Source organism: Acytostelium subglobosum (assembly GCF_000787575.1).
Source record: "Acytostelium subglobosum LB1 DNA, scaffold: scaffold20, whole genome shotgun sequence".
Lineage (NCBI taxonomy): Eukaryota > Evosea > Eumycetozoa > Acytosteliales > Acytosteliaceae > Acytostelium > Acytostelium subglobosum.
Genome location: NW_012236513.1, coordinates 404,848 through 428,250, shown reverse-complemented (window position 1 = coordinate 428,250; position 23,403 = coordinate 404,848). Strand labels below are relative to the sequence as shown.

The window sequence follows — 23,403 nt, the reverse complement described above, 5'->3', positions numbered from 1 at the left end:
AACAAGACTTCAACACCAAGATAAATGGCTCTATTGAACAATTCAAATTGGACTACAGTGATTGACTCAAAGTTCCCATCAATATCTCAGCCACCAACTGTCTTCAGAGTTTTGAGAGAGCTTGAGGAGATCTGTTACCGCATCACACGAACGACTCTACATCCTCATCGATGAGTACGATGTCAGCATCAACGACACCATTCGCAACAGTCCAGTCAACGCAAGAAATATGCCAAAACCCACCGCAACAAAGACGACCAAGATCGAGTGCACTTTCAAAGCATTCTTCAGCCGTGTTAAATCAGCGTGCAACAATTCAAACAGTCGAGTCTTCGTCACTGGTGTGACTCCCCTTGCCATGGCAGAGTGCACATCGGGATGGGACGACATGGTAACAGACCTCACTCATGAACCAAAGTTCTCTGGTCTCTATGGCTTCACCCAACAAAGATGTAAAAGAGGGACTACAACTTATTACTCCGCCTCTAGATAAACAGACTCAGGTGGAAATATTCAAACACTTTAAGGAAGAGAACAATGGATATCGATTAAGCCAGGACCAAGTGGATGGCCTATACAACCCAGCAAGGGTCTTGTACACACTGCGACGTCTTCAGATGTATCGCAATGATAAGAAGTTTTACCAGAATCCAATTGAGCTCCTTACCGATTTACCTGATCCCAACACCATGCCAGCTTAATCCACACTAGACTTGGTGACCAAATATCCCCTTGGTCGAGAGATTGTTAATCAGGTTCTCATCTCAAACGAAGGTATCCAATGTGATGGAGCACCGATGGGTAGGTTCACTCTCACAATGCCAACAATTATATAAAGATCGAAGGCTGTTGGTCTCGCTCATGTACTACACTGGTGCTCTAACCCACCTTTCAGTTGGAACCCATCTGTGTATCCCCAATTTGTTGGCCAGGAAGGAATACCTCCAAAAGGTCAAGAACATCATAGACCGTCAATAAACGATGACCAACCATCGCATCACTCTTTATTATGCGCCTCATCAAATGAAACCAAATCCAGAGTCTAGCCAATCGAGCATCTGTAACAGCTTCTTCTTTAGCGTGTCAAAGTCACTGTAGTCGGGAAGATCAAGTTGGTAGCTGCACGTATGTGACGTGGGCAACTTCTCGCTCTTGGGAATGTGTATGATGGAGAGGGGACGCTCGAGTCCTTGCATGGGGATCACAACCATACCCGTCATGAAGCGCAGGAACAGGTGAAGCTCGTCCTGAGTCATCGCGTCGATAATGTCCAAGAAGTGGCGTGGCGTATCGCTTGTAGCCGGGAAGCCAATGAACTTGATGTGTCGCTTCAGCACATCGGCATCGACGATCGTGTTGCCACAGATGAGCAGTTGGAGCTCAGTTGGCGAGAAGAGTGCAAAGTGTGCGTTCAGGCTGTCGATCGACATGAATCCGCTTCTGAACGACTCCAACTGGTACTTCCTGCTGCCAATGAGTATGCGATTGATGTTCCTCTGGATAAAGTCCTCCTTGTTGAGGTCCGTGACGGCGATCTCCTCGCCGCCCTCCACCAGGCCTTCGAACGTCGTGCTGAGATACTGATCGATGTTCTCCAGCAACAACACCTTCTTGAAGCTCTGGCCCAGCTGTGGGTCGTACGCTTCGAGGTCCTGCAGGTTGGGATCGATGTTGAGCAGGTATTTGAAGAATGATGGTGGGAATGCGTCGGGGATTGGTTTGCCATCGATCACTGCCTTTAGGAACACCTTGCCCAGCGTCTTGTATACAGCCTGCTCAGTCTTCATGAATGCCCATAATGGTTCGTCCATGTCCAGTTGCGTGGCACTTGGTAGGTAGAACGGGGACTCGGTAGATCCCCTTGCCAGCAGCTTGTATCTGTTTGAGAATATACTCTTTGATCGATCGCCTCCATCAACGTCATGAGTTTCGTTATTGTTGTTGCTGCCGCTGTTGTTGTTGTTGCTGTTATCTACATCGTTGGACTTTCGATAGAGTATCTCACTGTCGTTGAAGAAGAGTGAGTACATCTCTGATGATAGTCCGCCATGATCCAGTCCTTTCTCGCCTTGGAAGTCGACCTCGAGGTGTGAGAACAACTTGATGCTCTCCATCTTCTTGAAGAATTGGAACACGTCGACAATCAATGATGAACGCTTGACGGACATCACCAGCGACTCGTTGGTCTCCTCGGACAGCATTGTAAGCGACGAGATGTGTGCTCGGAACGCGGCAATCTTCTCGCGGCTGTCAATGAGCGTACGTGATGAGAGCAGGTCCTCGACGAGTGACGTCACAAAGTAGGGATGGACAGCGATCTGATGTGCATTGGGGCGTTGCGATGGGTTCCTCTGGAGGATGGAGCCCAGCAGTGCGGTCAGTCGCTGGTCGGGGTGCTGAGGGATGGCCACGGACATTTCGCCAGGCATCAAGAATGGGTCGCGAGCGCGAGGGAAGTGTGCCTTGTATAGCATCACACCAAATGCCCAGATGTCGGTGGTGTACGAGCCCGTCGACTTGGACTCCTTCATCTCGGGCGCCAGGTACATCTCGGTACCACCCGCAAACAACGTGACGGACGAGCCGCCACCTCCGCCCGAAAGGTCCTTGGACAGGTCAAAGTCAGAGATGACGGGTGTGTCATCTTCGCGCACCAACACATTCTCCAACTTGAGATCACGATGAATAATACCATTTGAGTGCATGTATGCGATGCCTTGAATGATCAATTGGAATGCCTTTTGAAGCTCCCATGGTTTCCTGCCGTCTTGCGAGTCGCTCGTTGATCTTGTGCGACTACTGCTAGTCAGCCACTCATTCAGTGCGCCTCCCCTAACATACTCCATCTGAATGAATGCGTTCCTATCGTAGAACACTGACTGTATAGTCATGATGCACTTGTGATTCATCAGTTTCATCTGTTTGATTGGTAGTTGGGATGGCTCCAGGTTAGTCGTTGTCCTGTGCAATGGAGAAAGGGGATATGAGACATACCAGGGCCACTTGTCGCTCAAACATCTGTTTGCCAAGCTGGTCACCAATTCCAAACTCCTTGAGGACTACTTGTTGGTCGTCAAATGATGCCAAGTAGACTGAATGTGGATGTGTAGCCAGTGTCTTGATGATGGTATAATGATTGAACTTGCGTTGATTGTTCAATAATCCTGTATCCTTGACTCTGTTACGTGCGTATCCATGTTAGATGATGTCAATGAATGAATGAGTGGAGGGAGTGGAGTGGACTTACTTGTTTGATATCTTATCGTGTTGCTGTAGTTTGTACTTTAGCTCTGGTGAGTATCGCTCGGTGAGCAGGAGGATGGCGCTGTTGAGCTCCATCTGCTTGGAGGATAGACGCTGCTCGTCGCGTTTCAGCACCGTGAGATCTTGGTTGAGCGATTGCAGAGCGGACTGCTCGGTGCTGTCCTCCTCCAGCTCCAAAACCTCGATCTTCTTGCTAACGTTGATTATCTCTCGCTTGCAATTCCTGTGCTCCAGACGCACGGACTCGCGCTCCTCCACCATCTGTGTGCCCAGTGTGATCTGCTCCTGATGCAGCTTGACCTCGGCCTTGTGCGCTGTTTGCACGCCTATCACCGACTCACACTGCGCTACCTGGTACATTATGATCGAACTGTATCGCTTGGCACATCTGATTGCGTCGCTCATTGCTTGCTGCACCTTGCCAATGTGCGCGGAGAGCTTGTTCTCATCGACAGGCACGTCGTCGTCAGCGGCCAGTGTGGCGCACAGCATTGCAATGCCATCGGCTATTGTTTGTTTGAGTGTGGCACATTGATTGGTGATTTCGAGCATGCTTGATGTGCTGCCAGGCGTGATGCTTCCACGTCTCTCCTCCTCCGGCGCCAAGTTCTGAGTCAGCCCATGTTGTAGTTCCTCCTGTTGTTGAGGTGTCTGTGGTTGTAATCGTTGTATGATCGGACTGAGCAAGGCCAGCTTCTGATTCTTTTGAGCTCGGTACTCAGTCCAGTAGGCTAGCGATGTAGTCAACTCATCGAACATTGATTGCAAGACCTTGTTGCGTTGATCGATCAATCTGTCAAGTTGTTCTCCCTGATTGATCTGGCTGGTGCTAGGGACAGCAACAGCTGTCGATTGATCGTTGCTGGAGTTGATAGCGGTAGTTGTGGTGGCGGGGATGAGAGAGAGTCGTTTGATCTCCTTGGCCAACTCATCCAACTCGTTGGACAGACTCTCGATGTTTGAAAGGTTGATGCTGTCCTTGCTTCCACTTCGCTCACTGTTGTTGGCAATCGTCATTGTTGGAACGGCCATAGCTGTCCTCTTGGTCAAAATGATTGAAAGCAGATGCTTGGTATCGCACAAATTTGTTATCCAATGTACAAATGTGTCACGCCATTGATCATGATCATTGCCACTCGCGAGTCGTTGTTGTGTGGCCACTGCTGTGTCGGGCAGCACTGTAGAAGCGGAGGATTTGGCCTCGACCTCGACCACATCCACATCCACAACTGATGTTGGATGTGCTGATTGCTTCAAATCAACCTGTGTTTGTGTTTGTGTCGGTGTTTGTGTTTGGGTTTGCGCCTGCGTCGTATCCTCCACACCAACAGCTTCATTGTTGGGTGGTCGCTTGACTCCGATGATATAACTTGTGATCTCGCCTGCAGTGACATTGAGTGGGAGGTAGTCTTTGATGGGACATTGATGTGGAGAGAACTGATGCTGCTCATTGAGTGTACCAAGACGACCGCCATTGCCGCAGCCCCATGAATAGACGCGGCCAGTCTTGGACAGCGCTACATTGTGTTGGAAGCCACCCGACAACACGACGATGGCGTCATCCTTGGGTAGTTGGGTGATCTTGTGCGGTAGGTTGATGTTTCCCCCGTCGCTGTTGCCAATGCCCAGACAGCCATAGTCGCCCATGCCCCAGGCGTACACGCTGCCATCGACGCACTGCACGATTGAGTGATAGCCGCCCGCTGTGATGTAGGTCACGGTCTGATCGGTCATTGCCTGGACCTGCTTGGGTGACATCTGTTGTGTTTGAAAAGAGCCGTGTCCGAGCTGTCCGCTCTCGCCACGACCCCAGGTGAATAGCTGGCCACTCTTTGTGAGCGCCAGAGTGTGTCCTCCTCCCAGCGACACGCTGGTGATGAAGTGTCCATAGAGCGCGTCGACGCGCTTGGGTGCCAGGACATTTTCAGTGTCACCGTGGCCCAGGCGTCCATGGTCGCCTCTGCCCCAGGTATATAATGTGCCAGCACTATCAATGACGGCCGATCGATTGGCGCCTGCGTCGATTGTGATCAGTTTGGCGGCGGAAGCGGGCGGGTTGACCCGACCCGGATGAGCAGTGTGATCGCTATCTGTTCGCCGTCCAAGTTGGCCAAAGTCATTGTTGCCCCACGTGAGTAGGACGCCATCGTGCGTAAGGGCGACGGTACCCTTGCCTCCACAGCAAACCGCCTTAATCTTATATTGTCGTAATGAGTCGATTGGCATTGGATGTGCAAGTGAGTCCTCGTTGCCATGTCCTAGTCTGCCCGTCTGGCCATCGCCCCAAGTATATATCAGACCAGAGTTTGTTGTCAACGCCACATGTACAGCGCCCGCTGATACTGAGACGATTCGTTCGCCACTGTACAATTGTGTAAAGTCTATCTTTGGGTATTTCGGCTGTTTCTTGTTCCAATCATTGCCCCATATCTCTATTATATCTATACATCCATGGTCATCATAATCAACATTGATTGTAAGTCGTGTGTTTGTGCACTTGATGTCATCTTGATTGAGTGATTGAGTGATACCTACATTCCGATGATGGTAAAGTGTCGTCTATTACATCATCCTTGTTCGTATCTATATATTGTTGTTGTTGCTGTTGTTGTCGCTGCTCTGCTGATGTATTCAACGATTGTTGTTGTTGTGACGATGAGGTCAAAGGAGTCGATGTCTTTGATGTCGATGTTGTTGATGTTGTTGATGATGATGTTAAAGTTGAAGCGGTTGACTTTGTCTGTTGTTGCTGTTGCTGTTGCTGTTGCTGTGGCTGTTGCTGTGGTTGTGGTTGCTGATTCGTGGCTGCTGCTGCCGGTGTCTTCTTTGTCAATGACTTGAAGAATGACATAGTTTATCAACAACAAAAGAGAGAGAGTATATATGATCAAAGTGACTGTGAATGATTCTCTAGTGAATGATTGAATGAATGATTGTAAGTATGATTGAGTGAGGAGGTAAATAACCCTAACACCGTTTGAACAAGTTCACTCCCAACCCCACTAAACCACACAAGTCGACTTGCATCTGATTTACAACTCTAACCTGACCTGGGAACTTTGAATCACGTACTACACTAAATTATCCTAGACCTTCAGGAAGCAAAGACCTTGACATGTAAAAATTATAATAACTATTATTACTAAGGCATTAATGTCATTCAAATAGATAATGGTTGTTGTTGTTATTATTTGTTTGTTTAAATCATTCGAGTCAACCCATAAACACAACAATGTGATATTGTTTTCATAAGTTGACCAGTTTACTTGCATTTAAACAAACTGTCAGGATACTTTGAGCATGCTCAAGGTTCTTTGGCATTTTAAAGTCTAATGGTCTTCGAAAGGAGACGAACAAACTCGAGATATCGGAGTAGGTTGGTCGATTCCATGTGTATCTTCAACTTCACTCCCCCTTTTCCCCAATCCAAACAAATAACAAACAACCATTCAATCAAACAAACATAACATGTAATAAGATACCAAGCAGCAGCAAACATGCTTTATTCATATTTATTCATCTATCTGTTCTCTACTAATACATCGAAAGGTGCAGGTTCTAATGTGATACCAACAGCTATTACATTGTAATTGTTGTGTTAGTTAACTTGTGTTCAAGGTTGAAGAGATGTGAGAGAGGGAGTAACTTACTTCCAGCATCATCGAGTAGTTCATCAGATGGTCGAACAAACTTGAATCTCTTGAAGAGGTTGGAGACGAGTAGGAACACTTCGGTCTCTGCAAAGTTGAATCCTACGCACTTCCTTGGACCCTCACCAAACACCATCGTCCTACTATCATCCTTAATGAAGCGGAATGCATCAAACTTTGTAGGTTCCTCCCATAGCTTCTCAGACATTGACGCAGAATAGATGTTGATCAAGATTTGTGACTATGATTGATTGATTGATTGATTGAGTAAGTATGAATGATTGAATGATCGAGAGAGTGAATGAACGAGACGAGATAACTTACACCTTTGGGAATGAAGTATCCACCAACGGTACAATCTTCGGTTGACTTGTGTGGTAGGGCGAGGGGCGCGACGGGACGGTAACGCCATGCTTCCTTGATAGTGCTGTTGAGGATGGGCAAGAGTGGCTTGTGAACACTGCTGATGTACTTCTCATCACTGTCGATACAGGTCAACAACTCCTTATTCAACAACTCTTGCTCCACTGGATGATTGGCCATCAATAGAACCAACCATTCGATTGTAGTCGCACCAGTGTCCGTACCACCAACCAAAATGTCCAGACATATCCTATGGATACTACTATAGTCCAACACATTGTCTGTTACTTGGTCCTTCTCATACTCGATGATCAACTGGTCCATAAAGTCTCTTGGGCTGCAAGTATAAGGGTATGTGTTAGCATGTGATTGATTGACGAACACACTCATGGAAAGGACATGGACTTACTTGCTGCGATCAATGGTATCAAGATGCTCCTTTACATACTTCTTGGCAAACTCGAGGATGTCATGGACAACCAACTCCAAGTCATCAAACTAAACATTGATCACATGATGATGTTAGAATACATTTTGGAACCATTCCATAGTCGACAATCTAATTCAATCTATCAATCATACCTTATTCAGACTGTTGAATGGTCTGAGGAACTTGATGTAGTCACCTGGATTACCTGCAGACATGAGGTTGGCAAGTCTCTGGCTGTCTGAGATCATCTTTGTGAACTCTGGATCCAGCTCCTTTGGTTTGAATGATATCTCCTTTCCAAACAAAAAGGTCATCATCACACTGAACGAGATTGTTCTAAGGTATGGACGAATGTAGAACTTTGATTGATTGATTGATCAATAACAGACGACATCAACAACAAGCCTGTGATGCTACTTACTGGCTTACCAGCCTTGATATCATCTTGGATGGCCTCACACATCTTTTCAAACTGACCCAAGATCAAGGTCTCCATTTGTCTGGTCTTGGCCTTGGTCAATGCCTTGCTGACTATGCCACGCAACTTGGTCCAATGGGCACCGTTGGTAAAGGCGACATTGTTCTCACCGCCAACGATGTGAGTGGTCAAATTTGTTGGTCTATCGTTAAAGAGTGAACCCTGATTGATAAAGGCCTCCTTGATCACATCAGGCTCACACAAGACCACAGTATAGACACTGCCCATCCAGATATGGAACACCTTTCCAAACTTCTGGTACAACCTGAACAGACCAATCTGTGGACGGCCATCAGCAATCAAATGCAAGTTGCCAATGATTGGCCAAGCGAATGGTCCTGGTGGAGCATTGCCTCCCTTTTTCCTCAAAGTATAGGACTGTTTGTTTGATTGTTTGATCGATCGAGCGAGTGTGAGTTAGTGAGTGAGTGAGTTAGTGAGTGATTGTGGCCAGGTGGAAGTTTGATTGATGTGGACTTACATAATGGAATAGGACAATGATCAATAAACTAAGTAATAGGGATACAATAAACATATTTGTTTGTTATAATAATAATAATAATAATAAATAATAATAATGAATAATAATAATAATGAAGGAATGATCAACGAAGGAAGGTACCTGATGGAAATACCATTGATGATTTATGAGTGATGGGAGATGGGATAGATAATGGATGGACCATGTGACCTGACCAAACCAGACCTGACCTGATCATCAAAAACTAACAAACATCTTGATTGATCATTGCCAAGAGTCTCTCTCCGACCCATCATCACTCCGACCCCCCTGTAAGGCCATAGCGGTGGTACTAAAGTAGGGTAACTAACCAAGTACCAACTTAGGTGAGAGGTGCGCGTGTGGTTATGATAGGAGGTGGCAACAACAATAACATGATCGCTTGCTCAAAGGACGGGTGGTGGGCGTCCACTACTTTGGATTGGTCCATGTCACGGATAGGTCCTTAAAAGTAAGTAAGTAAGAATGAATGAGCTACATAAATAAGTAAGTATGTTATGTGCGTGAGTTAGTGAGTGAGTAGCAATGGAGTCGACAGCTAACCACTCCTCTGGCCACAAGAAATACAATACATTACATAATGGGTAAGACGAGTTCAGGTAATGGGGAGCAATAGAGAATGATGAGCTCATGATTCAAGCAAGATAAATCGCAACGCGTGAAGTTGGTGTGGTGGTCGCGGGCATGAGGTCTCTTGACCAATTTACAATTTGATTGATTGATGGACGTTAGCAGCGACGTCTCGCCAATCATCAGCTGTAGTCAAATGTGTGTTTGGGCTTGTTGGCCGTAAGAGAGATAGCGCGTGAATGAGTGGATGAGGTAGTGAGTGGCAGCAGTATCCAATCTGATTGAGCGGAGAGTTGGTAGTCAGTCATAATAATAAGATTGGACTTGTTGTGAGCAATGACCAAACATTTATGTTGTTGGTTGTATGTGTGTGTGCACGTGCTTGATTGATTGATTGATTGATTGATGGGCGGTGTCGCCCCAACTTCCACAACACACTTGGGTGAGCGTGTGTGTGATTGGAATGAGAGATGGAGCGGATTGGCAATGAATTGAAAGCATGAATGAATGAGTGAATGAGTGAATATGGATTGTTATTGGTTGTTATTGTTATTATATATCCGATCGGATTAGTGCTACTATTAGTAGTATGTATGAATGGGTCCTATTATACAGTGGTTGTTGGTCTTCGTTGGTTGTGGTGATGGCCCTTGCCTCCATCATTGCTCATCTCCTTCATTTGTATCTCTTTGTTCTTAAGACATCTCTTCTCTCTAAGTATCTGTACATCCTCTGGATAATATTGCAACGAGTAACTGTAGATTTGATTGAGTAAGTGAGTGATCATGTGTGGCCAAATTAAGAGAGTATACATACTACTTGATGATAAAGTCTGGAATGAGTGAGATAATCACAAGGATAATGACACATAGATGATATGTGAGAGTCTTGAGTTGTACACCTAAGTTTGATTGATTGATTGAGTGAGTGGAATAGTTCCATGTGGTGGATGATGCCCATGTGGGTACTTACTGAACACATCAAACATGTTAGAGTTGAGTGGAAGGAACATGGCGTAGAGGATAAGCATGATGAAGAAGGCAAGGAATGAGAGCAGGATTGATCCGATGCTAAAGATTGTCCAGGACTTGGTCTCGAGGGCAATCTTGAAGTTTACGACAAGGATGGCGATGGTGGAGATGAGAGTGCCGTACGACCAGATGCCTGAGGTCATGCCGCCTGGTCCCATGATCTCATTGGCAAACAACAGACGCACGCCAAAGTAGATGGTAAGCGAGTGCCAAAGAGCTGCGATGTTCCAGACGAGGAACGTCTTCTTGGTCAGCACGTTGGAGTGCTGCAACTGGCGATAGAGATGCGGGTTCTCCATGATGGACGCCTCGTCAATGTCCTTCTCCATCAGGCCGTAGACAAATGGTGGCACCGATGTGAACAGGATGTTGAAGAATGTGATGATCCACGAGTCGAACAGAGTCTGGCCCGAGAACAGGTCGGAGAACGAGAACCAGAACAGGCAGAGCGTGAAGCACATGTTCTTGTAGAATGAGTACTGGAGCAGACCCGACACACGGATGTATGAGTAACGGCCATGGACACAGAGTAGACGTTTGAGATGCGAGAATTGATGGATGGCATAGTCGGACGCGCGAGCAGCCTGTGTACCCTCCATACCAAAGATACCGACACCGACGTGCGCCTCTTGGATCATCGACACATCGTTGGCACCATCACCAATGGCCAGCGACACCTTGCGCTCAGCCTGCTTGACGACACGTACCACCAGAGCCTTCTGGAGCGGGGTCACACGGCAACAGATCACTGACTTGCATGCACGACCCAGTCGCAGGAACTTGTCGCGGTGGTCGTGCAAGGCAAAGGCCAGAGTGTGTCCATCGATAACCATGCCATAGTCTGTGGAGAGCTGGGGAATCACGAGCTCGGGGGCCAGCACACCGGACGAAGCAGCGGTAATAACACCCGTGTCTTCCTCAACCTCGGGTGGGAGCAGCGCAATGTAACGGTCAAGGATCTGGCCACACTCCTCAGATGTCTCAGTGTTGATGAAGATCAGCTCCATTGCTGGGTCGAACAACTTGCAGGAGTAACCAATGTTGACGGCGGTCTCTTGCTTGTCGCCTGTTAGAACCCAGATGTGCAGGCCGGCCTCGAGCAGGTAGTTGATGGTCTCGGGAACGTGGTGCTGTAGCTTGTCCTCAATGGCCGTCGTGCCAACCAGGGTCATGTCCTTCTCGATCAGCTCGCACACCGACTCGACACGCTCTTCACGGTTGTCAATGGCTGTGTTGGCCTGAAGGAAGGACTCGCGCCACTCGTTGAACTCCATCTCGGTCAGCTCGCGCTCTGCCAGCATCAACGTACGGAATCCCTCACGTGAGAAAGTCCTCAGGTAGTCCATGGTCTCGTCACGGTGGTTGTTGCGGCTGTCGCGGGTGTTTAGTCTGCACGAGATGGCCATGTCGGCACCCTTGCATAGCAACTTGATGGTGCCCTCGGGTGTGCGCACGATCACCGACATACGACGACGGGACGATGAGAACTCGAGCGTGGCCAAAAGGGCGTAGCGAGTCTCCTGTCCGTTCTCCTTGACGATCATCTCATCGGTCTTTCTTGAGAGGAACACGTGGCCGTTGGCCTTGGCCGTGTGGACAAGGGCCAGCTCATCTGGGGACTGGGCCTGGTAGATGATCTCGCCTGTGTTCTCGTCAATCTCGGGGATGACTGTGTGGCAAAGTGCGATGATGCGCAGGAATGACTGCACACGTGCGGCCTTGGCGCCACCTGTGCCACGCATGTCCATGGCGCCAAACAGGCCGCCTGGTGTCTCCTTCTCGTCGTAGATATCATGTCCGATCGAGCACTTGCAGAAGTTCATAACGTTCTCTGTGAGCGTACCAGTCTTGTCCGAGAAGATGTGTTCGATGCGACCCAGGTCCTCATTGAGGTTGGACGTCTTGGCCTTGCAGTGGCTCTCTGTGATGTCCTTGCGGTCGACCTTGGCGCGCATGTGATGGTCCCACTCCATGAACTTGGCCTGGCCCATCTTGACGACCTCGAGCGTGACCCACAGCGAGATGGGGATCATCGTGTTGAACAGAATGAAGTAGGTGAAGAAGTTACGGACACCATATGTGGCGACGGGCAGCGGGTTCTCGCCAAGGTAGGGCAGCAGCAGACCGACGGTCTCCTCGTAGAAGCTGCTGGCCACTGAACAGATCAGACAGATACAGATCTGGAAGATGAACACGTAGAGGATCAGTCTGTTCATGAACTTCTCGACTGTCGAGAACTTGGAGGGAGGCGGCTGCTGGTTCAGGTAGAGCTTGGTGTCGACTCCTGTGTACACGATGATGCCAAACACGTGCTTGGTGTTACGCAGCTGCGAGCCACGCTGCAGGAACATAGTGTGGTTGAGCGAGTGCACAACGCCCTCGCTTGGTTGCAGCACCAGACGGCCATTGAAACGGTACAGTCGCTCGTTGGGCGTCTCGTAGACGATGCTGCCGCGAATCGAGGAGATCTGCTCGAGCGTCTGGTGTGTGTGCGTGTCGGGGATCGACTTCCTCACCTTGAGGTTGGTCTCACCGTCCAAGTTGGATGTCTCCACATAGCAGATGCCCTCGTCATTCGTTGCACTGAGCAATACGAGATCGGCGGGGAATCGTTGGCCGTTCGAGATCTTGACGATGTCTCCCACCCTCAAGTCTTGACTGTACACTGGTACCAAGTCACCATCCTTTACGATATTATATACCTCTCTATTACTCTTCTTGTCTGATTGGTACCTTGACTGAGAATTATTGAATGAATGAATGATAATGAGTGAATTGGTTCGGAAGTTGGATGTGTTTCCGTGTGTTTCGCACGGAAACACTTAGTGTGGCGCGTGCGGAAACACGGAAAGATGTGGCAACACCAATATTCAACTTACATAATCTTCCAAGGCTTCTTTGATGGCGGTAATTAATAGTACAAATGCAAGTGGTAGGATACTTGTTAGGGGCAGGAGTGGAGATACTTGTGGCACCAGTTGGATGACAAGAACACAAAGGAAATAAAAGTTGGAGAGTCTTCTGAACTGCTCAAACAGGTTCTTGGGGATGAATGTGATCAGTGTATACTTGGTCGTCCTGATATAATTATTTGGGAACTTGCGGCCCTGTGTAAAGGTCGCTCGAGCATCATTGATGAACAATGTATAGCAATTGCTAGGCTGTTCCATGTTTGATTGAGTGAGGGTAGGTTGTGTGAGTGGAAGGACCTGGAATTGAATGGAATTGAATGGAATGGATGTCTTACATCTTGGTTATGTGATTTGGACATGAACTTCATGGTAGGCAGACTTGATAATTGATCAGACTATGGTCCTAAGCGCATAGTCTATAAACTAACTCGACTGTCCTTGGATCCTGATTAGCTCACTGATTGATTGAAGAATGATTGAATGATGGATGGATGGATGAATGTATGAATTGAATCTTAATGATTCAGTGGGGATGATGATTATGATTTAATGTCCTGATTGATTGATTGATTGATTGATTGATGGTATGTCTGAGTGGGTGATGGAGGTGGAGGGGGAGTGGGAGAGTCCGCATGCATGCAGTGTCACTTGGATGGCAGGATGGACAGATGGGACTGGTGGTGATGGTGTCTGGCGACAGACAAGCTAGAGAGTCAAGTCTGACTGACTAATGATTTCCAGGTGTGATTTTAAGTAGTAGAGGTGGATGGATTATGTTGATGATGTATGGTTACAAAATGTTAGATATAGAGATTGGCGAGAGGGTGCCCTTGTGTTGGATGGATGGATTGATGGATGGTCGTGATGATCAATATCTGTGTGATAGAGTGATTGAGTTAATTGATTGATTGAATGAGTGTGACCCGAGTATGTAGTACTAATATTGCCACATGCAGTATGTGACTTGGATAAGTATATTGATATGATGAATGATGCTTGGTCAGCAGACAGTAGGACAAAGGGTGGGTGAGTGGATGGATGGGTTAGTTATATATATTTATATATTATATTATTATACATGTGTATTGCTGAAGTAGAGGATATATAAGTAGTTGATGATGACAGGTGTAAGTGTGTGTGAGTGAGTGACACGCCAACTCACCTCAGTCTCCTCCTCCTCCTTTAAAGCAATAACGACAACTTAGTTACGATTGTAGTCCAGCCGGATGCATATTGATTGATTGATTAGTGTGTGAGAGTGAGTGTGTCCATCCATTCATTCATTTAGACATTAGAAGTGGATGATGAGCTAAACAACCATCATCCATTCATTCAATCAATCATCCAAGTGATCATGATCATGATCAGAAGCCAGCCAACATCATCCATCCAGCATATCCATCTGAAACGTTTGACCAACACTATTATCACATAATAGAGGTTGGTAGGGTGTTGGAGGTCGAAGTTGATCAAGTTGATCAGCTGATGTATTAGTTAGTGTGTATAAATGTGTGTGATTGTGTTATTCTCTGATCAAACAGTGTGTGATCGATCACGTTGTGGGTGTGATCATCCAAGTGTGTGTCAAATTATGTGTAGAGACATGTGATACAATTGAATGAATATCTCAAAGCATCTTATCTTTATGTGATATGATATGATTATATAATGTGATGTGTCCACCAACATGTCTCTGCCATATTCTCTCCCATCACTCACCAGTCGTGCACCAAGCCATTACAATCTGCTTGATCCATCTATTCATTCTATTAACACTCTTTAAACGATTGATTGATTGATTGACATTAGTTGACACTTATCAATCCATCGATATCCATTGGATACATCTGATGTGTGTCCACGCAAGATGACCAGATCATGTGACACATGATCGACCCGACACCTAACCCAACCCGAGTTTGAATGATTGATTGATTGATGAGTATACATGTATAACTGGACAAGACAACTGGACAAGGACTAGAGACAACTGGGGAATTGATTGATTGGGTATATAGAGGATGGTTGTTGGCTACATTTATTAAGATCTGTGGACCAGCAGGGCTAATTTAAGCCTTGACGATCTTTTGGGCCTTGGACTTGTAGAGCTTGAGGAGAGCAGTCTTGCGGTAGTGAGCAACAGTCTTCTGCTTGCGGGTGGCCTCGAGCTTGGCAACGACGTCTCTGTACTTCCAGCCACACTGGGAGGCCAGTTGACCGAGGACGGTGACCTTGCGGGCTGGGTTCATCTTGACGATGTGGAGGGCCTCTGGCACAACCATCTTCTTGAGTCTGTCGTATGGGGCGGGGCATCCCTCGAACATCTTCATTCTGTGGAGAGCGAGCATTCCGCGTGGGGTTCTGTGTGGAAGCATACCACGGACGGCACGCCAGAAGATCTTGGATGGCGAACGGTTGTGACGGTGGCCACGGGCGTGGTTGGTGTTGGCAGTGAGGTTCATGAATGAAGACCACTTCAACTTGTTACGGTACACTATATTGATTGGTTGCGTTCATTCGTTAGCAACTTGTGTCGTGTGTTGCATCATGATCCTGTGCCTGTTGTCGGTGTTTCTGGATGATGATGATGCTGTGTAGTTGTGTGTACTTACATGGACCGGAAACAATGAGCTCCTCACAACGGACAACGACGACCTTCTGTCCGCACAAGAGCTCCTTGGCAACCTTGGAAGCAAGACGACCCAAAAGGTGTCCCTTAGCATCAACAATAACAGTCTGTTGGTTTGGTTGGTATGATGAATTAGAATATGTTTCAAGAATGATGATACTGGGTCACATCGCCACATTCAATCGCTCAACATTTCGCACAGTCAATTCGCTCATTCATTCATTGTTATATCGCGAGTCTATGAGTATGTGTGTTTCAAGTCTTGATAAAATATTATGATGCGTCTGTTCTGAACGTCACTTCCACTCTCCTCGATCGAAATAATAACATTAACAATAATAATATTGTTATTATTATTCTGTAGTCAACGTCAATGTTGCGATCGCAATTATATCGAATGACTGACTGTCATGACTGACTGACTAACTGAACTGTTATGATCGCTATTGACTGAATGGTTGACTAATGTTGTTGTTGTTGATCGCTCCATGACATGACGATGATGGAATGTTATCTACCTTTGTGAACATTGTGGCCTGATTATCCTCTCTCTGATGATGATGAATGTCGAAAAAAAGTAATGCTTGTGAGTCTAGTTGTCTTCGACATTGCACGCATCACATCCAACATTGCGCTCACTCGGGTCTCCCTCCTTCAAAAAAACTCAACTTTAATTAAAATCAAATTGTTTAAAAAATGAAAAGAAATCACACGAGCGACTCTCTTTACACATATTAATTATGCCCGGGCTTTTATTATCACCCTAACTTTCAATTTATGGGTTTGAATCATTCAATTCAAAATGAATGTTTGAAGATCACTCATCTGTTTAATTAATTAAACGTACATATATATATATATATATATATAAATAGATATAGACAGAGATGAGAAGAAGAGATGCCTTGATGGTGTTGCTGTGTATGGTGGTTGTGTTGTTGAAGACATACACGAATAGGACACTCAGTCTGAGACCATCTCTGGTCATCCCCATTGATACCAATCACTACTCCAACTCTCACTATCCTCAGATCAATGAGATACTACCAAATCCAATTATAACAGACCTTGATGGTGATGGAAAGAATGGTAATATATCGATATTCAATGATTGATTGATTGATTGAGTGAGTGACACTGACGCACTCATTCATACTTCAAAGAGATGATATACGTCACCAATGACTTGAAACTTAGAATAGTGGACCCTGTTGTGGATGGTGAGCAGAGCGATACGCAGTCACAACAGACGAGTAGTACATTTAGAAAGATTGCAAAGAATGATATTAGACGTGAGGTTTCATTGGCGTCAAAGGTTGGTGTGTCATCAGGTCGCAGACCAGTGGCACTTCAGGTTGGATACACAACACCACTCGTACAGGGCTATAGACAGATGCCCACTCAGATGGTGGTCGTTGTCACTGAAGACTGGGGCATCCTGGCCTTTGATCATCTATTGCGACCTCTCTGGGAGAGCTATGTTGTTGGTGAGATACCAAAGAATAACTATCATTCGTATGTATCGCGATTTCACTCATTCATTTATACATTCACTTGCTCACTCACTCAATCATTCACAGTGAGGTGACCATCGCCATCGTACCAATGGGCGTTGAGAATGGTGATCAAGGAGTTGTCGTGATTGGAGGCCGCCTGGAACCAATTCCAAATGAGATGCATCGATCACCAGAGATACCAGCGATTGGACTGGACATAAACAAGGCGATGGCAAAGGAGAATACATTGGATGAGGGCGAGCCAGACGACGACGACGATCACACTCATGGCAACAAGGCCAATGATCATGGCGATGATGACGCTCACAAGGACGAGAGTCACTTCTCATACTTTGCACTCAATGCACTGGATGGCAAACTGCGATGGAAGCACACAGAGGAATCATTCATGCCTGACAACCCTCATGCACATGAGAAGAACGAGAAGCGACATAGTTACAGACAGCACCTGTTCTCATTGTTGGATCATGTGGGCGAGGTCAACTGGAAGGTGTACAAACAGTCGATGCTGGCATCCATGCCACACAGATGGTCGTCCAACTTTGACACCAAGTTTGACGTGCGGCACTTTGAAAAAGGCTCGTCCAGCGTCAAGCATGGCGCGGCCGATACTGAGCACGATGAGTGGAACACCGAGGTGGTGGGCGTGCATCCCTCACATCTGGACAACATTGTTGGCGCATCCATTCTCAGTCCACACGCAGAGGCGGACCATGTCGTCGAGCCCAATGTGATTGTGGCTCACACCAAGAATGGATTGGAAGCGATACAGATACACTCTGGCAGGACCGTGTGCAAGATGATCCTGGACAATACGGATCACTACCAGAACAGCGATCACTACATTGTCTACACCGACCTGAATGGTGACGGCATGGTCGACCAGGTGCACGCGATGGCCGGTGACTTCCCTGGGGCCTCACAGTTCTCGCGTAGTCGTAGACCAGAGATATGTCTGGGTATGGCGATGACCGGACTGCCACCACGCGACTACCTCTTCAATCGATCAATATGCAATCAAAATGGCGTAGACTTTGACTACTTCTTCTGGCGCAGTGTCCCTGGCGGTGCGAACGATGCCGGTGGCGCGCTCAACGGTATCCAAACAGTGGCGCCAGCGATTATCGCACATCCAGCCACACCCAACTCCAAAGAGATCGTGTTCCTGGTCAGCTCGGGCAAGATCACAAGCGTACGATTCAACGGCGCCCAGAACTGGGCGCGTGACACTGATGCGAGATGGAGCAAGCGTGGACAGCCATATCCACACCCTTCGATACAGGGATTCTCGATCGATGCGTATGGCGCCAAGACTCACATCTTGGCAGTTGCCGAGTCTTTGGTGATTCTCACGCAGCAGGGCGATGTGATGATCAGTGAGAAGCTAGGTGGCAAGCGATCAAGTAGTCCAATGTCAACAGAGCGTACAGACATGGCTGCGGTATCCGTCATACCAATGGGACCACCAGTGATTGGAGATTTGAACAATGATGGCTACAACGATATCATCGTGCCAACCGTGCACGGATACTATGTCTATCTGATGGAGCATGGACATCAGACTACCGTGCTCACCTACTTTAGTGTCTTGTTCACCTCGGCCTTCCTATTTATCGTGTTCAAGACAAGAGACACTGGTAGTAGCAGTACTTCATCATCATCACAAGGTACAGCAGTTGTTGGCAAGTTGTTTGGAAAGAGTTCTGGTGGTGGCAACACAATATCATCGCGTTTGAGTGGTCATTACAAGAAGGATCAGGATCGTTGACGTTGTATGTCAACCAATGATCATTTCATTCTTTCTATAAATCATTCAATCCACGTGATTAAAGAATATAATAATATTAATACCTGTATGTATGTGTGAGAATAGAAGTATCTGAATCTACAACAAGAATGTCGTATTTAGTAATTAATCGCGTGTGTCGACGAATGGACATTGTTCACTTACCTAATCGGCTGGAAATTTCCATTGATCTGTCGTTAGTGTGTGGGGCAGGCCTTGGTCTTGGGGCACACGCGTTCCCAATCTTTTTTGCAATTCATGCCCATACTCGGGTAGACATCGGCATTTGGGTCCAGGTGGGTGTGTGACCTGGCACCATTGTTTAGGGGGAGAGTCTGCTTCTCAAGGACCAGGACGGCCTCCAACCTATTATAAAAATGAATAAAAATTGTGATCAAAATTGCCCATCTGCGAAGATTTCAATTTCAATTTGGCGGTGCATCTGGACACAAACCTTCAACGGGAACCAGACTTCAACTTCTTTGTCTAACCATCTATCCATCTCAAACTATCTCCTCTTCTTGTTGATTGTTGTTGATGTTGGTAATAAATATATATATCTGACTTTAGTAAAATAGTTATCTATCTCTATTATTATTACTTATTACTTACACAGACGCAATGGAAGTATGTTGAATAAACATCCACACTCATTCATTCATTCATTCATTCATTCATTCACAGACAGACATAGACAGACAAAGTAGACGATTGAGTTGATGTGTCTCAAGGAGCTTGGTCGCTTATGGTGTAGATCGATCACTCTTTTGTAACAACACCACACCACATAATCTCATCAATCAAACCACTCAATCAATCAACCAATCACTCCCTCAATCACTGCCCATCACACACACCCCTTTGTGGGTGAAGGTTCAATCAATCAAATCAATCATAACAAAGATGTTTCATCATCATTGATCATTTACACTAACATCCTCTACTACAATTACAACTACAAAAGTTTAAAGAACAACAGGTTATTCAACCAATAGCGAGTGGAAAGAATAAGATGGAGTACCATCCAAGCAGAGATACAAATAAGAAGTTGCAGAGGAAGTTGTTTGAGAACTCCAATAGAGTCAGCATTTGGAAGCCAGTGGTGGACATCAAGGAGAACGACACATCGATCGTGCTGGTCTTTGAGCTGCCAGGCCTCAACAAGGAGAACGTCTCGATCGACGTCTCCAAGGACGCCTCCACACTGATCGTCAGCGGCGAGAAGAAATACCTGAAGAAAGATGAGTCGGAGAAGTGCCATCGCATCGAGTCTTCCTACGGCAAGTTCATCCGTTCGTACCGTCTGCCGCCCGGCACCGACCCAAGCAAGATCAAAGCGTCAATGAACGACGGCGTGCTGGAGATCACCATTTGTAAAGAGAAGTTGGAGAAAGTCAGCATTCCCATTGTATCAAAGCTTTAAATAATAATATAGATAAGAATATATAATATCCATAATCAATATTGATTGGTCATTTAATTGATTGATCGACCAATTCCAAATTGTTGTTTGATGAAGGGAATGACGTGTTTCCTTGCATTCTCGAATCAAAGTCGAAACTTCCAAGTTGACGAATGTCTTGTTCATTTTAATTTGAAGTCGAGTAGTTGATATATAATCTAGATATAGAGATTATATATTATATCATATATACACCATGGATAGAATACAACATAAGATATTGGTGTTGTCCGGTAAGGGAGGAGTCGGAAAGGTATGTCTCGAGAATAATAGATTGATTGAATCTGAGTGAGGCTAACTTGCGGACCTCGCTATCACCCGAACAAAAGAGTACGATTGCTACAAACTTGGCAATGTACCTAGCACATATTGGTAAGAGAGTTGGATTGCTTGATGTAGACTTGTGCGGCCCTTCTGTACCAAAGATGCTTGGATTGGACTCAAAAGAAGTACACAAGAGTTCAGCAGGTTGGATACCTGTGTACACGGACAGCACTCAGAAACTAGGTGTTATCTCTATACAGTTCCTACTAGGTGACAGAGACGCACCTGTTATATGGCGTGGACCAAAGAAGAACTGTATGTACAATATACTACATTCACAAAGGGCAAGACTGACACCTTCCATCATAGCAATGATAAAGCAGTTCATACAGGATGTTTGCTGGGGCGACTTGGACTACCTGATTGTAGACACACCACCAGGCACTTCAGACGAGCATATATCAGTGACTGAGGAGTTGTTAAAGTATAACCCAGATGGTGCGGTACTAGTCACTACACCACAAGGTGTATCAATCTCTGATGTGCGCAAGGAGATCAGCTTCTGTCAGAAGATAGGACTGCCCATCATTGGTATCGTGGAGAACATGAGTGGTTACGTATGTCCACATTGCTCAGTATGTATTGATAGGTAGGATACGCCGGCGACCTTCGAGACACTGACACTGACGCGGCAACAACTATAGGAATGTACAAATATATTTTCATCTGAAGGAGGCAGATTGCTGGCAGAGCAGTGCTCACTGCCATTCTTGGGCAAGCTGCCCATCGATCCACTGCTGACTACATGCTCTGAGAAGGGAATGAACTACTTTGTCGAGTATCCAAACTCGTCCACACTGGTCGCACTCAAACAGTTGGCAGAAGGACTTGAATCACACGCCACATCCTCAACTACGACATCAACGACGACAACACAACCAGCGATTGCGACATCTGATTGATATTTGGACTAAACAAACATTCACATACTCGTTCATTCATTCATTCTTTCATTCAATGACATGTCAATAGTCAAGGTCATCCAACATGTCGTCTTGATCATCATCTGATACTGATCGTGTCGTTGTGGACACTGCTCGCTTCTTGCCCATCACTGGGATGAACTCTACTTCCTCCTCTTCCAGCTCCTCTTCACTGTTTTTGGATGTCGTTGGCTTGGACTTCTTCAATCGCTTATGACTCTGTTGCTGCTTCTCCTCGAGGACAGCGTCACTACCACCATCATCGTCGTCGAATGGTGATGTGTTTGAATCGATCGCCACGAATGATATATCATCGTCATGCTCTGCACTCTTGTTCTTCTTTTCCTTTGACTTGAAGATGAATGACACATTGTTGAACTTGGCCATATCGAATACCTTGCCCTTTAGTTGACGATGGTTAGTTCTTTGTCCGCGAGGCGTTGACATTCATTACTTACTAGAGCATTATTGGAGACACTATCATAATGATGCCACTTTGCCTGATGATCTAGCTTCATCAATGCCTCTCGCTTGTCCTTGGGGCTGAGGTTGTTGGTGACACTCTTTGTCTGTGTGCCACACTTGCAAGCGAGCAGGTCGTGTGTCTCGCAGCCAGTTGTGAAGTCGTTCAATGTGAACAGGTCTTTGAGCTCCTCGTCCGTGAATGTCATCTTATCATGGTGACTATGATCGACCACTCTGTTTGAGAGTGACTCCTTGACCAACTGTCGCTGATAGATCTTCTCTTCGATGGTGCCAGTGCTCATCAATCGATAGATTGATACTGGACGAGTTTGGCCGTCACGCCACACCCTCTCCATTGCCTGGATATCAATGGCCGGGTTCCAATCAGGATCGAACAACACAATATGATTTGCACCAATCAGGTTTAGTCCAACACCACCTGCTTTGGCTGACAATAGGAATACGATATCTGAGGTGGATAGTGAGTGAGCGAGTAATGAAGCGAGTCAGGGTGAGGTGGGAGAGACTTACGAGTCTTGTTTGTTGGGTCGTTGAATCGGTCGACCCTGTCCTGGCGCTCGGTTGGCTTGACCTGCCCATCAATCCTGTATGATTGGATGGACATTTGCTGGAGCAGCACTTCAAACAGGTCCAGAGTCTGTGTGAAGTTGGACACAAGCACTACCTTCTCGCCAATCTTTTGGAGACACTGTAGCAACTGCTCAATAAACAACATTTTGCCAGAGTGTCCACTGATGCATGTCTTGTCCGTGTAGTCTTTGGGAAGGAATTGTTTGTACTCATCATATACCAATGCAGGACTGTTGCATATCTTCTTCAAAGAGGTGATCGTTGATAATGTTGGCGCACTTGTGGTGGAGGATGCACCATTGGCATCCAATATACACTTGTACACCTTTGTTTGAAGATCGGACAACTTGCAGAATACAATATGGATGCTCTTCAAAGGAAGGTACTCTTCCATCACATTTGACTTCCTTCTCAAGATGAATGATGATGATATCTTGGCCAACTATAGATGTATATGTCAGTTAGAAGTGATGTTGATGATTGATTGA

The 23,403-nt window shown here is 46.3% G+C and overlaps 7 protein-coding genes across 7 annotated transcripts; 3 read left to right on the top strand and 4 right to left on the bottom strand.

Moving 5' to 3' along the window:
- Positions 1–1,019: 1,019 nt before the first annotated feature.
- Positions 1,020–6,115, bottom strand: SAMD00019534_089910 (hypothetical protein; the record flags this gene model as incomplete). The annotated part of the gene is made up of 4 exons (XM_012895880.1): positions 1,020–2,918; positions 2,995–3,178; positions 3,248–5,705; positions 5,800–6,115. The coding sequence occupies 4 exons, from the start codon at positions 6,113–6,115 to the stop codon at positions 1,020–1,022; spliced, it is 4,857 nt and encodes a 1,618-aa protein (XP_012751334.1).
- Positions 6,116–6,784: 669 nt separating this feature from the next.
- SAMD00019534_089900 (hypothetical protein) lies at positions 6,785–8,720 on the bottom strand (the record flags this gene model as incomplete). The annotated part of the gene is made up of 7 exons (XM_012895879.1): positions 6,785–6,840; positions 6,915–7,155; positions 7,239–7,614; positions 7,687–7,775; positions 7,860–8,066; positions 8,129–8,563; positions 8,667–8,720. 7 exons carry the CDS (start codon positions 8,718–8,720, stop codon positions 6,785–6,787), a joined length of 1,458 nt encoding a protein of 485 aa, XP_012751333.1.
- Positions 8,721–9,882: 1,162 nt separating this feature from the next.
- Positions 9,883–13,586, bottom strand: SAMD00019534_089890 (hypothetical protein; the record flags this gene model as incomplete). Its single annotated transcript, XM_012895878.1, has 5 exons — positions 9,883–10,030; positions 10,092–10,176; positions 10,248–13,044; positions 13,186–13,467; positions 13,554–13,586. The coding sequence occupies 5 exons, from the start codon at positions 13,584–13,586 to the stop codon at positions 9,883–9,885; spliced, it is 3,345 nt and encodes a 1,114-aa protein (XP_012751332.1).
- Positions 13,587–15,290: 1,704 nt separating this feature from the next.
- Positions 15,291–16,377, bottom strand: SAMD00019534_089880 (hypothetical protein; the record flags this gene model as incomplete). Its single annotated transcript, XM_012895877.1, has 3 exons — positions 15,291–15,712; positions 15,831–15,954; positions 16,366–16,377. Coding segments are annotated over 3 exons (558 nt in total), but the record flags the coding sequence as incomplete, so codon positions are not given.
- A 635-nt stretch (positions 16,378–17,012) lies between these two features.
- Positions 17,013–19,132, top strand: SAMD00019534_089870 (hypothetical protein; the record flags this gene model as incomplete). Its single annotated transcript, XM_012895876.1, has 2 exons — positions 17,013–17,362; positions 17,428–19,132. 2 exons carry the CDS (start codon positions 17,013–17,015, stop codon positions 19,130–19,132), a joined length of 2,055 nt encoding a protein of 684 aa, XP_012751330.1.
- A 1,030-nt stretch (positions 19,133–20,162) lies between these two features.
- On the top strand, positions 20,163–20,573 carry SAMD00019534_089860 (hypothetical protein; the record flags this gene model as incomplete). Its single annotated transcript, XM_012895875.1, has 1 exon — positions 20,163–20,573. The coding sequence occupies one exon, from the start codon at positions 20,163–20,165 to the stop codon at positions 20,571–20,573; it is 411 nt and encodes a 136-aa protein (XP_012751329.1).
- Positions 20,574–20,808: 235 nt separating this feature from the next.
- On the top strand, positions 20,809–21,838 carry SAMD00019534_089850 (hypothetical protein; the record flags this gene model as incomplete). The annotated part of the gene is made up of 4 exons (XM_012895874.1): positions 20,809–20,865; positions 20,942–21,191; positions 21,246–21,493; positions 21,581–21,838. 4 exons carry the CDS (start codon positions 20,809–20,811, stop codon positions 21,836–21,838), a joined length of 813 nt encoding a protein of 270 aa, XP_012751328.1.
- Between the last annotated feature and the right edge of the window lie 1,565 nt (positions 21,839–23,403).